Source organism: Pholcus phalangioides, unplaced genomic scaffold (assembly GCF_987345545.1).
Source record: "Pholcus phalangioides strain wild (caught in Gottingen) unplaced genomic scaffold, Ppha-v1.0 ptg000024l_1, whole genome shotgun sequence".
Taxonomy (NCBI): domain Eukaryota; kingdom Metazoa; phylum Arthropoda; class Arachnida; order Araneae; family Pholcidae; genus Pholcus; species Pholcus phalangioides.
In genome coordinates, this window is record NW_028301616.1 from 29930662 (window position 1) to 29943886 (window position 13225).

The 13225-nt window shown below is 37.0% G+C and overlaps 1 protein-coding gene across 1 annotated transcript in view; it reads right to left on the bottom strand.

Annotated features, from left to right (window-relative positions):
- The window catches only part of LOC149069193 (uncharacterized), a 29335-nt gene extending 16590 nt beyond the window's left edge, over positions 1-12745 (bottom strand). The window contains exons 1-6 of the mRNA XM_089250356.1: positions 12524-12745; positions 9183-9284; positions 6504-6602; positions 4018-4131; positions 3043-3243; positions 794-898 (exon numbers count right to left, since the gene is read on the bottom strand). Of these exons, the coding sequence (XP_089106482.1) occupies positions 794-898; positions 3043-3243; positions 4018-4131; positions 6504-6602; positions 9183-9284; positions 12524-12745 (843 nt within the window). The remainder of the gene's footprint in view (positions 1-793; positions 899-3042; positions 3244-4017; positions 4132-6503; positions 6603-9182; positions 9285-12523) is intronic.
- Between the last annotated feature and the right edge of the window lie 480 nt (positions 12746-13225).

Consider the following 13225-nt stretch of genomic DNA (forward strand, 5'->3'; position numbering starts at 1 on the left):
ATCAGATAACCACCAGCGCCATATTTGGTCCATGGGCCACAAGGGCTTTTATATGATTTATCATTATATGGCTTAGAGGGTGGGTTGCAATGAATTTACTAAAGATAAATTTTGAGTTCATAGCCTTCAAATAACATTGATATTAACAGAAATAGATTATAACAACATATAAAGGTATTTTCTTCTAAAATTTCAATTAAAAAAATCTTTTTGCCTTTGACAAGGGGGGGGGGCTTGTCAGCTAAATAGCTTAAAGATGCTTAACATGCTTCCCTTAGACAGAAGAAAGACAAAATCGTGGCAATGTAATGGAAACATTAAAAATTTTAAAGGGTATAGAAAGGATGGATACATACCATAACATATTTCCCACAGGATCACAACAAGAAACAAAAATTTACTCTGGCACCCCCATCTGAAATTTTGAAGGAAAAAAACAATAAACTCAGCATCTTCCTTTATCCAGCATTGGGGAAACCCCCCATCCCTACCTGCTATTCTGTATAGACCAATGAGTAATCAAATAACGAGGCGTTAGCTGAAATTAATAAAAAATAGGGATTAGCTCTGGTACTATAGGAAAATTTTCTAAAATAGAGGTCAGTGATTGGAACTGTAAACATTGTAAAAACCTAGAAACCTAGTCCTGGGTGGAGGGGGGGGAGACATGTAATAGAAAGCATGATTTGCCACAAAAAAACAAAAAAAAATGTCATGTACATCCAAAATAAGTATATGAATTATTGTTAACTCAAGTCACTCACATTAGATTTTTATGAAACACATTATTTACCTTCACATAGCACAATCTGCATTCAGGACTCATCTCAGCATAGAAAGCATCAATAGTTTGGCGTATGTTAAGCCATATAGCCAAGCACAATGCTGTTGATCCATTCTACAAAAGCATAAGCAACTATAAAAATTAAATATAGAATTCATCTCACTTTCATGTAATTTATAAACTATACGAGCATTCATATAATTTGCACAGATCCACATGCTTTTCTTTGATTCCTGGGAAAAACCATCAAGTTATAAAATAACCATTTCGAACAACAGATTTGTACATTTGCCCATGCCATCTTGGTCAGCTCTACACAAAGAGGGAAAAGCGCCAATCATGAAAATGAATAACTGAATTTGGCTTCTAACAGTGTTGAATATTTCAGTTCAGTTTCAACCTCTGCATGGGGGGAAAATGGGAAAATGTTTTTCATTGGGTGTTTGGAGCATTATGCGTCAGTCCCACAAGAGTGGGCTAGGGGATCCTTGGCACGATAATTAAAGTTAAAGATAATAAAAGTCTTTTTCAGGATTTGCGGTTGTCTTGGGCCTCGGGGAAGCAACAATTTTTATGGCTTTCAATACAAAGGCAGCAGAACGAACATCTTCCTTTGTGAATAACCGAACAAGTAGGGATTGCTTCACGCCGGCTGTGGTTTTTGCAGTTATTCTCAACAAAGACTTTTATTATCTTTAGACTTTTATGAACTTTAATTATCTTAATTAAAATTAATTAGTATAATAGACTTTAATTATCTTACCAAGACTACTCCCCAGCCCACTCTTGTGGGACTGCTACATAAATGACCTATCACAAAATTTAAAAATGTTATAACTCCCTTAATATTTGTTCAATCCTAAAATGTAAAACACTTTTCTATAATAGTTTTTCACAAGGAATCACATGTGTAACTATTGGGTAGTCGATAGTATCCACCCTGCATAATACAGTAATTGTTAGACACATTAGATTCACTAGTATTTGAGACAAACTTTCTCTCTTTTGTATACTCAATAGAACACTTGGTACCAGAATGTAAGATGCCAGTTGGCCGAAACACAATTTCCCATAGGTTTCTATGGAAAACTGTTCAATTCATTCCAGGTATGGCCAAAATTTGAAGTTTTATATAACACCAAGAAGCACTGTGAAAAAAAACACAAAAACTGACCGAAGGCCAAGATAAAAACTTCACAACTGGATGAATTTCAAGGACAATGAAAAACTGAACATCTTTTTATCTCATACTATGCAGTCAGGTTCGTGAGCCATAGCGAAAAAAAAAAAAAAAACTGGAAGGTTTTGTGTGATATACAGTCAGCCCATTTCTCTCATGCACCAGCAGATAGAAAAGATAAGTTGCTAGAACATCAAGATTATTCAGTTTGGTATTAAGATTGTTACCATATCCACTGAAACAATTCATCCAAGTCTAAGGCTTTTATATTTTAATTCATTTTCTCTTAGCTTAATCATTCATTTCACATATAATGGCTCAAAATATTTCTGAAAGAAAGAGAGAGGAAAAAAGGAGGAGGGGATCTGGAAATATATTCCAGGGTAGAAATAAATTAATCTGGCTCTAGTGACAGTTACTCATTGCATTCGTGATTGGCACAAAAATTTAGTTCATGGCGTCATTTTATGAGAGCTGATGCATCCATATCAAGCAAGATGTTCATTAGCTGAGGCAAAAAAAAAAAAAAACCATTAAAAAATCTTTGTTAACCAAGGTGTTTACCTTGTGTTTTTTTTTATGTATAGGCAATATGATTAGAGAATTTCAGAGATGCTCATATGTTATACAAATTTGGGACAAAATACCAGGATTGAGATATATTTTACAAATACAAATACAACGCCACAACAGGCAAATTGCCCAACGAGGTGGCTGACTTAAGAACATCATGGATCCCCGAGCCCCTACCTACTACTGCTACACCACACATGCACCACCCCCCCCAACGAATCGGTACATGCGGGAATGTGCGTGTACGTGTAATGCAACCTGACGTAAAGTTTGTTTTTGTGTAATGCTTGTTATGTGTAGTGCTGTCATCTGCCCCCAGTTTTACTAACTATGAGTGAAGTGTTATGGTTGAATGATTTATCGGGGGGGAGAGGGGGGGGGGACTGAACTAATTACCACAAGAAATTCATCCATTATTTCTCTAATTGCATAACAACTGCTCAACAAATAACTGAAAAAAGCTTTGTGAGAGAGAGAGAGAGTATAAAAAAATTTTTCAGAATACCTCATCTTCAACTAGTATGTCCGCTCCTGAAATCAAAAGGCTCTGTACAATCAGATGATGGCCATTTTTAGCTGCTAACATAAGCGGAGACATGTTATCTTTCGTTTGATGATCCAAATCAACATCATCAACATTAAGGAAACACTTTATAAACTCAGCACTGCCAATCTCTGCAGCAATAGACAAGAGTGTCCGACCAATCTGAAAAATAAAATAAATAGGATTGATCACTTATTATTGTAACCTTCGCTTATAGAGTATCAACTGCATAGCTACTATGAGGTAGTACAGGGTAGCTAACATGAGCAAAAGAAGGCACGGGTGTGATATTGCACAGGTGTGCAATATTTCAGTCTGCTGACCAGATATGAAGGATAACTACCATTTGCAGGCCATGAGCTGGTGCACTTATCCTGTTGTATGAATTGATTTTTTACAAGCTTCCCACACAGCCTTGTCTTATTGCATGCGCCCATCTGGGCACTGTCCAGAGTGGGGGAGGGGATGTATCAGCACGCTGTTGATGTAAGGGGGAGAGCCTTACATCACCTTGCATAGCAATTACATTAATTTTATCCAAAAGCTGACCCAAAATCGAGTTTTTGAATAAAAAAATTGGCTTATATTAGTGTTTGCCAATATGCATGTAGATGCATGATTCATGCACCAAAATTTTTCAATTTTACTTCTCCAAATTTCATTCAGGGGTGCAAATGCTCCTTTAAATTTTAAGTAACTTTTTTTAACAGAGTTATTTCTCACTGATAAAAAAATATCCTTCAAATCATATTTTTGGATAACACTGGCTTATATACAAGTAAATATGAAGCTGATTTTTTGAAAATTTGAAAAAATATCTAATGAATTTTGGTTCATACTCAAAAGCCAATGTAGGCATGTACATAAAAACAAATTAATAAAATAGAAAAGACATGATAAAAGTAGATTATAGAATATAATATGAAAATTGATTACAGAATCAGTGTGATTAATGATATCCTCGATCTTCTTGACATGATTCCATATCAAACTGAATGCTTTACAGTCATCCAACGTCAATGCAATCATTAAGGGATTCATACCATCCTGCTAAATCCAAGTAAACAAAATTACAGATTAAAATCAATAATAGAACCTCTAAATTAATTGCTCTACAAATAAGAAAAAGGTGAATTTTGTAGTTTTCAAATGCGTAAAAAAACAAGAAACAAATGAGCTTACTCAATTATTCACATAAAATACATTGCTTGGGTGATTCAGCATATTTTCAAAATAAAAAAATGTGTATCACCTCTTCTTTTTTTTGTTACTGTAATATATGTAAGCTCTTGAAAACTCGTAAAAAAAATAACTTCCAAGAAACCTTTTATTCAAGGAGCTACAAATATCTGATATATTGAGAAAAATAAGAAAATTTTGTGTTGAGATTTACATAGCTGTTATCACTTAATCTTGAGAATCTTGTTCAATAATCCCTCCAACTACTACTCAACCGCACATGCAACAGTAAACATTTCTCTGATGAATTTCTAATGAACTGGTACATGCAGGAATATGTTCTCTGTACGTATGTGGCCTTATAACATATTAATGTTGTCAGAGCTATACTTGTGCTGCCATCTATCTACCTTCCATATTTTGGCCCAAAATTGGCAAATGCTAGAATTTTTCATGTTATACAAGAATCATGTTGAAGGTCTGCCTGCTCTCTTGTGAGAAACATTTTCAAATAGGAGACTGGCTCACATTCATGCCTCAAAAAATAGAGCCTCAATAGGGCCTATCATATGCCAGTAGCTTGCAAAGTATGTCATTGACCCCAGAAGCACCATCAAACTTGGTCAAAGGCATAGCGTTGAGCCCAGGGCCGGAACTGGAAGGGGGGGGGTAGTTGTCCAGGAAAACTTTAGGGGGCACCAAATTTTAGGCGGAAACAAAGAATATTTCTTAGTGGAGAGGGCAGCAAAATCATGTTTGCCCCTTCCCCCAAAAAATTCCTAGTTATAGCCCTAAGCAGTATTGATGTATCTCATACTCAATAATTAAAAAGAACCAGGATTTACCTAATTCATAAAACTACAATAGTGACTTGTTATAATGCACATTCAGATGCTTCACATTTTTTATTAAGACTGCTATTAAAAATTTATGTAACATCAGAACCTAGATAAAGTTGTCAGTTATATCATACTTTTCTGTGTTTGTATGCGATATACTGAGAGGATTATGGTACAACTTTCATGAGGGTCAGCACACATATATCATCACAGGACAAAAGTACATTTACAATAGGGTATGGTAAATTCGAGAACCCACTGCCCATAAGTCAAAAACATGGGATAATCCATTGACTAAAAATCCAGCCTATCCTATGAAGCCATGGTATACAGTCATACCTTGGCCTAATGAAGATAATTCATTACAGAAACACATTCACTGGCCAAAACATTTCTTAGAGGTTTCTAATAGAAAAACATTTAACCCATTTCAGGTACAGCCCAAAATTTGAAAATAAGTTTTATAAAACATTAAGAAGCGCTGTAAAAAAGATAAAAACTGTCCAACAGATGAAATGAGCTGCTTCCCAACATCAAAAAATTCTGACAAAATTGCCATTTTTTTCACTAACTGAAAAACACTTTCTCTTCAGATGCCGTGTCATTCGTTCCTTGTAAAGACAGAGCACAAACATGAAGCAACTTTATTTTTTACAGAAATCTAAACAGGCAGACAGCACAATGTTTTATGGTACTATCGTACGCAAATTGGCTACTGCTACACCTTCCCAATAACACTCCAAATACCTTTATTATCTCTTTTACTTAAAAAGGAAAGAGATTTATACCCCCTTTTTCTTGTTTGTCTCTAACTAAAGAAGAGCTGAAGGTCAAATCTTTTAAATGTGGGTTTAAGTGGGTTAAAAAAAAAAAAAAAAATCAAGAATAGTTCGAAAAAAAAATTGCTATATAGAGGGTTTTTATTTGTTAAATAGGGACTTGAACTTTATTTTAGTTAGAATTTCAGAAAAAATTTGTTAAATTGAGGAACTTGTTGAACTGGAGTTCATCCGACTGTATATTGACATTATCAATTACCATTGTGCCTCCCTCCCAGAGCTTAGTCTATCTATGCTTATGACAACACAGATGTGTTATGTTAGGGTAATTCATAAGATCAAAAAAGTTCGCTAGCCAATTCTGTATTTATTTGAAGAGGCTGAGATACCACAAAAAAAATTTTGTTAGCCAAAAAGTTCATAGGCAGTTGTATTATACTGCACAGTATATGATAAATCTTTAATCCTACGCTCAGTATCAAAAACAATGCAAATGATCTTATAGTACTTTGTAATTTATAAATAAGTATTATTAATAATACTCTTATAGGAACAACTTAATAACACAAATTAAATGTGTAGAAAATTACATAAGTTGAATATCTAAAAATTGAGCATCATTCACCTGATGAGAAAAACTTGGATCCGCGCCATTGTTCAGTAAAATATTTATCACAGCAAGATGACCTTTTAGAACTGCACAAATTAATGGAGTGCATCCATCCTATGAGTATTTGAATACATTAAATATACAATATATTGGTAAGAAATACTCATTCAATATTTCATGCCGATTAAAAGAAACAGTTTACATCGAATTGACGATTTGGAGTTTTTTTCCAAAGTTCTTTTCCTCTTTAAAATAGAAGACTGACTAGACAAATATCTTGAACCCAGTACTTGTTGAAGCATTTGAGAGCACTTCATGGGCCAAAGGCATTGAAAGACTATTTTTCAAAGTATAGTCCTCCAACCACAAGATAAGACTTTGCCAAGTCATGACACGTCATGTCAGACAATTTTATTTAATTCATTTAAATAACATAATTCTGCATTGAGAATAGCTCGTCAGTGACTGAATTTTTATGTTTGGCTAGTCCTTCTGGAAAAGAGGTTATCCGACGTAGCATGCTGTAATCAAGTCTTGTATTATGGTGTTGGAGGACTATACTGTACGTAATCTTTGAAACGTAAAACTATAAATACAAGTAAAACCCCCCTCAGATACGGTCATCTCTGTTTTACTGCAAAATAATACGATCACATACACAGACATCATTTCCATCATTTGTTGCATTGAACCACAACCCCTGTACAGACACCGCTAGTTGAAATTTTGGTTAAAATTATGCTCACTAGATAGCAGCGAAATTTGAAGATTTGATAAATTTTTTTATATTTGGCTACTTTTGAATGAAATTTTGCTGGAAGTTTGTTAATGTTTGACACCTCTGATGTCTGTTCAGAATCTGAAATCATGTGTTGCTGATTGTGCTCCTTTATTTAACATTATTTCCCATATTTACATTATTGGTAGAAAAACATTATTTGCTCCATTTTTGACTTTATTTTATTCTACCCCAAGACCATGAAAGGTCCATGTTATCTGAGGTAATTCAGATCCATCTCTACATTACTTGGATAATCAGGATCCTACTGTAGTTTCAAAGCGATGTTCTTGCTACAGATCGCCAAATCATAACAGAATGTAATGATTCCGAAAGGAGGTTTGCAGCCAAATTAGAGGGTTCTCTTCAGTCTTCTTTTTTATATTGGCATTTTCAAAGTTTCAACTGATGTCTGGAATGTTTTTCAAACCAACTTGTTACCTTATCCTTTTAGTGTCCGAATTGAATTCTTTTTTGTCATCATCAAAAAAACTTTGTTGTGCTCACAAAACTTTTTTCCTCATCACCTCCCTCCCAACTCAAGTGAGTCGACCCACAGAATCCTATACAATATTCATAGCTTCTACTGCCCCCTGGATCATTTCATTGCCCCCAAAGGGAGCGATATTATCCACTTCGGGAAACACTGCCCTAATCTAATGAAAAAACACACTATTTAATAGAAGTCAAACAGTGGAAAGAAAGCCTAGTTTCTTGCCCAAAATGTGCCATTAAATTGGTTTCAAACTTTAATCAACACAAAGAATTCATTTGGCACTGATTGATTTTTGGTGTTACCTTTTTTGCATTAGTTATCATGCTTATTTCGAGGGTATTTCAATATTGTGGGGTTAAGATTCCATAAGCAGGATTGTGACAAATTGGGCGATTTCAAATTTCACTAAGGTTTTTGCTCCTTGGCGACCTAGAACTTTTTACTTCCCAAACAACTTTAGTATCGTGAAAATCAAGATGCCCCCCCAAAAAAAAAAAAAATTCTGCAAGCTAGAGCATTGAGGGTAGGAATTTTAGAATCCATGAAGAAAGTGTTTGCCGCAAGATTCACAGACTCATAACATTTAGGCTTTGAATTCTTATTCTGGCAAACCCAACGCCAGCCAAGTTTCTTGGTGTGATTGCTGTACCAAACCATGCTAGCAGCATATTTTGGGTAAGAAACTATCTTTTTTTTGCAGGTATTATGCCGAATTCTGTCATGCATAACCTTCACATGTTTTTCCCCTGAATGAATACGAAGGCTCTAACCCATAAAAAATTGAAAAATCCCCAAGCAAAGGATGCGAGATGACGAACAGGATTTCGGCCTGAATAAATTTCAATGGTGACGGACACGATAACAAGACTTAAGGCACTGGTGATGACAGAAATGAAAATGGAGCTAAAATACATATAAAGAAAGCACGTAAGCTTGAAAAACATGAAAGAGCCAAACAACAACCAAGATAATCAGTTTTCGACAACAAATAATCACCAAATTTGGCAGAATCGTGCTTATGGAATCTCAGCCATGTTGTGCATTTTTTTTTTTGGCAGCCATCTTCAACTTTCAGGATGTTGAAGATGTTTGGCGAACAAGAAAAATTTAGGTCGCCAAATGGTCAGAACCCATATGCAAATTCAGAAACCACCAATTTGGCAACGCCCTCAGTTATGGTATCTTATCTCGAAGTGTTTTATTTTTAAAATATAAGTAAATTGAACTTGCTAAATAAGGGGTTTCCATTCGCCAATATCAATTCAGCAAAAAGTTTCTAATAACTAATTTGGCGATTCCCCACCGCCCCCCATAATAAAAGACCAGAGACGATAACTTCCGTTCAAAGTTATACAAAATGCATTTCAAAGACAATATTAAATGCTGAATAGAATCCATAGAAAATATAAAGTCCATTTACCGGCAAGTGGATGTTGGGATCCCATTCTCCGGCAACTAAAAGGCATTTCAGAGCGGTCTCTTCTCCAAGTAATGCGGCTTGCGCAATAAGCGGGTAACGCTCCTGTGAGGTAATAACACGTATAGAAATTACAAATTTATTACTTTTAAGTAATAAATAAGCCAATTAAAACACGATCTTCCAAGCTCCAAAATGACTGTACAGCAAATTCAAAATTTAAAAATGTAAACAATATCACGTGGTGCGTCAGTAACGCCATCTATACTTAAGGAGGAGAAACTGAAACCAAAAGTAAAATTAATCCCATCCAGTAATAATATTACTTAGCTTATTACTGAGCTTATATTATAAGCTCGATTATTCCTACCGAGAGGGAAAAAAGAACACATTCTCTCCCTCTCTTTCTTTCTTTCTCCCACCCTCCCTCACAACACTGAACGTTTTTCTAGTCGCGAGCACTTCCTGTACCCATCATCCAAAGAAGTGCACCCTTACAGCATTCATGGGCGGAGATACGGAGGGGCGTGAGGGCATTGCCCCCCAGCGTCAAAGGTGGAGTCGACTGATCTAATGTATATATGTATATATATGAATTGACATCATCATCATCGTGCCCCCCCCCCCCCTGCCTTCCAAGTCAATCTCCGCGTATGAGCATGTTTGACATACAAATAATGCATGAAATCAGGATAATTTCAATCCTTGAATGAAATTTGTACGAGGTGGTATGATATTGAAACGTTGATCAAGTGCTCACGAGCACCAAATCGGACACGAGCATCGAGCACTCTGGGTGCTTCAGGGAGCACCATGGGTGTTCGCGAGCAACGGGTTGAAGATGCCTGCTTTACGTATCCTCCGGTCGGGGACGTCTCCGGTCGGCACTATAAAAAGTTTTTAAAAAAATTATTTTATAAAACTTGACAAATGCACCCAATCTAACGCCGTGTCGATACGGTTTACCGATTGGTAACGTTCGAGCGAATGTAATCAACAGGGTTTTTCAAGTTTTGTAAAATATATTTTATCAAACTTTTATATAGTCTAAAACGCTTTACTTTATATCGTAATATATATTATATATATATATATATTTATATATAATATATGAATATATTATATCGTATATTATTTTTATTATAATAGTCTAGGGCCGTGTTAACGCCTCAGTCATAAATTCGTGGCCCGGGTAAATATGAATTTTTCGGTCCCCTTATGTTAGTGCAAAAGCTCAAAATCGGTAATTGAAAGTATGTTTGTAAAGTTCCCCGTTTCTAAGCACGGCCGTCTTAAGAGCATCATGAGCCCCCGGGCCAAGTGATTTTTCTGCGGCCCTACCTGACAAATTCTAGAAAATTTCAACCGGATCGCGCATTTTTGTGAGGCCTCTCTTCTCCTGTGCCCCCCCCCCTTCCCGGGCCGTGCCCGGGTGGGCCCATTCGTTAAGACGGTACTATTTCTACGCACAATATTTACTGAGATATATTCGAATTCAAAGAACAGGAAAGTTGGGGGGGGGGGGGACTGCTTAAAATAAGAGTAAAACGGGTTTTCCGCATTTACATCTTCCCCCCCCCCCCCCAAATTTCTTCAGTTTTTCGAATTCGAATATCTCAGTAAATATTGCACTTATAAACATGGGATGTTTTTTGTCGGCATCAGGAGAGACAGGGCAACGACTTTTTAATGGTTTTTGAGCACGCGGAGACTGTAAAAACAGTTAATCATTTAATTTTCTTGTGTGTATATACGACCCCTAAAAACAAATTTTCGCATTTTAAGCAACTGCACGTCATTTGAAAAATTTTTGTAATTGAAAGTATGTTAGTCATACATACCGTAAGTCAACGGTTACAGAAATATCCGCAGTGCAAGCAATTCGAGTTGGCCTGTATATACACGTTGGCGATGAAAATAAAAATGGATTTGGTGCCTACATCGGGCAGTCTTACATTAGTGGATCGAATCTTAGGCCACTTCGCGAATTGGCCGCACTTCGGACTTTGACAGTAACATATGCGTAGTGCCCTTTGAGACAGGGAAGGTGGGGGGGAATGTGATCCCGTCTTTAAAACAAAAAAAGACAGTCAGTTTTGGGGCAATAAAATTTGTGGGCCCTGGGAACATGCCCCCATTTTCCCATGTGAGAAACAAATTCCTCAAGTGTATGTGGGGGGGAGGGCCTCCCAATAATTCGATTTGGCATCAATATTTTTAACCTGTAGTCAAGTAAAGATAAGTAAAATCCCTCTTTTGCTGATACCGGTTGAACATAAAAATTCGTCCGTTAAAGAGGGGTGACTGTTAATCAGAGGTTTGTAATGCATATTTTCATCATACAAGAAAAATTACTGTTTGGCCGTAAAAGAGGGATGGCCGTTAAGAGCAGGGACGTCGGATGTATTGCAATCAACATCAACTGTGGAAGTTTGATCACAGGTGGAGAAGGATTTGAAGGGCCGTGAGGGCGAGGTGCAGCAGGACGATGATTTTAGTCCAAATATACTGTATATACTGTACATGGTTAGCCTATATGTAAATTGGCTATATTTCATCCAGATTCTCCGACATGAAGAAAGCATTGAGGGTGCTGAAAATCGTCATTCGTCCCGTACATGTACACAGACTCAAGCCCGTACGCGGGAGGTGGAATTTTGCGCTGTATTGTATTATATTCATGAATTATTTGGGGGAACTTAGTCCCCCTCAAAAATTTATTGGTGGGGGGGGGGCACAAATAACTTCAACCCTTAGATTCCGATGGGGCATTGCGATTTTTGATGGCATCGCATTCATAACCCTCCGTATCTCAGCCCATGAGTCTAACAGAGGCACCAGCGCATCATTTTGCCCAGGGCAGTAACTAAACAAATGTCCTTCTATGTGTGTGTGTGTGTGTATTTCCATATCCCATTCCTGTAATTTAAGATGATGAAAGTTTTATTGGTATAGTGTGTGAAGAGTAAAGAAGTCGTTTCAAAAGTTACAAAATAGGGATGCTAACTTTTCTTATCTGCCAAGGCCATTGTATAAGAGATAATCGCCGCCAGGAGCATCGGAAGAGTTTGGAACTTTTGGGTGCTAGTTTTGATCTTTACATAGGAAATTTCGATTTCTGAATCGGTGCTCAGACCTATGTCATAAATTACCGTGGGCTCTCAGGCATCCACAGCACGTCCGGCTCCGACGCCACTGATCGATGCTCGGGGGCCATAAACTTAATGGTGCTTTTGTTTTGAATATCGATTTTTCCCCTAGGAACATCTTTGGGTGGTCGGAAGTTGTGCACCCACCACTACGGTAGATTATTTATATAAAGACTATTAAAAATGTTTACTCACGATTTTGCGAGCTTCTTCTTCGGTAATTTTACCACCACCCTCAAAAGCTCGAAGCGTGTCTCTCAGAATACTCCTTGCGTTCTCGACGATATCGGGCAAGTATTGTTTTTTCTGGACGATACCAGAATGATTCGATGTCACTGGGTTCGCCCCCTCTTGCTTCTCTTCCATGGTCGTAAGCTCGGCATCTTCTCGATCTTTTCCCAACGCCTGCTCACTCATTTTATCAGGACCGAGTCTCTTTGCCTCAAAGTTCTTAGCTCTTTGGTTGAGCTTTGAAATCGATAAACCTTGTCATATTGACGACATTCTTTTTGTTTCTTACAGTAGAGAAAAGACTTTAACATTCCATAGATATTGTCTTCTCAGAGCATTCTACTCCGACGTCCGCTGCTGCGAACAGCAGAGGAACGCGAGGAGATCAGTCGTGTAATTTTTCCCTGGCCTTATGATCCTAAGGATATTGAAGTTTTTTTCCATGGCGAATCAACAAGATTGAACAGAATACTGTATTTTCAAATTTGACCGATGTTTGCCGATGTTTGCATTCAAAAGTCAAGCCGATAACCTTCCTACGGATCGACTAGTAGTTTCGATTACCAGTACGCAAAATGAAAATGGCAACATGATTTTGAAGCGCGTGGCCAAGAAATTAGAAAAATTAACTCGTAACATGTATAATGTCACGTAAAAGCGCCAATA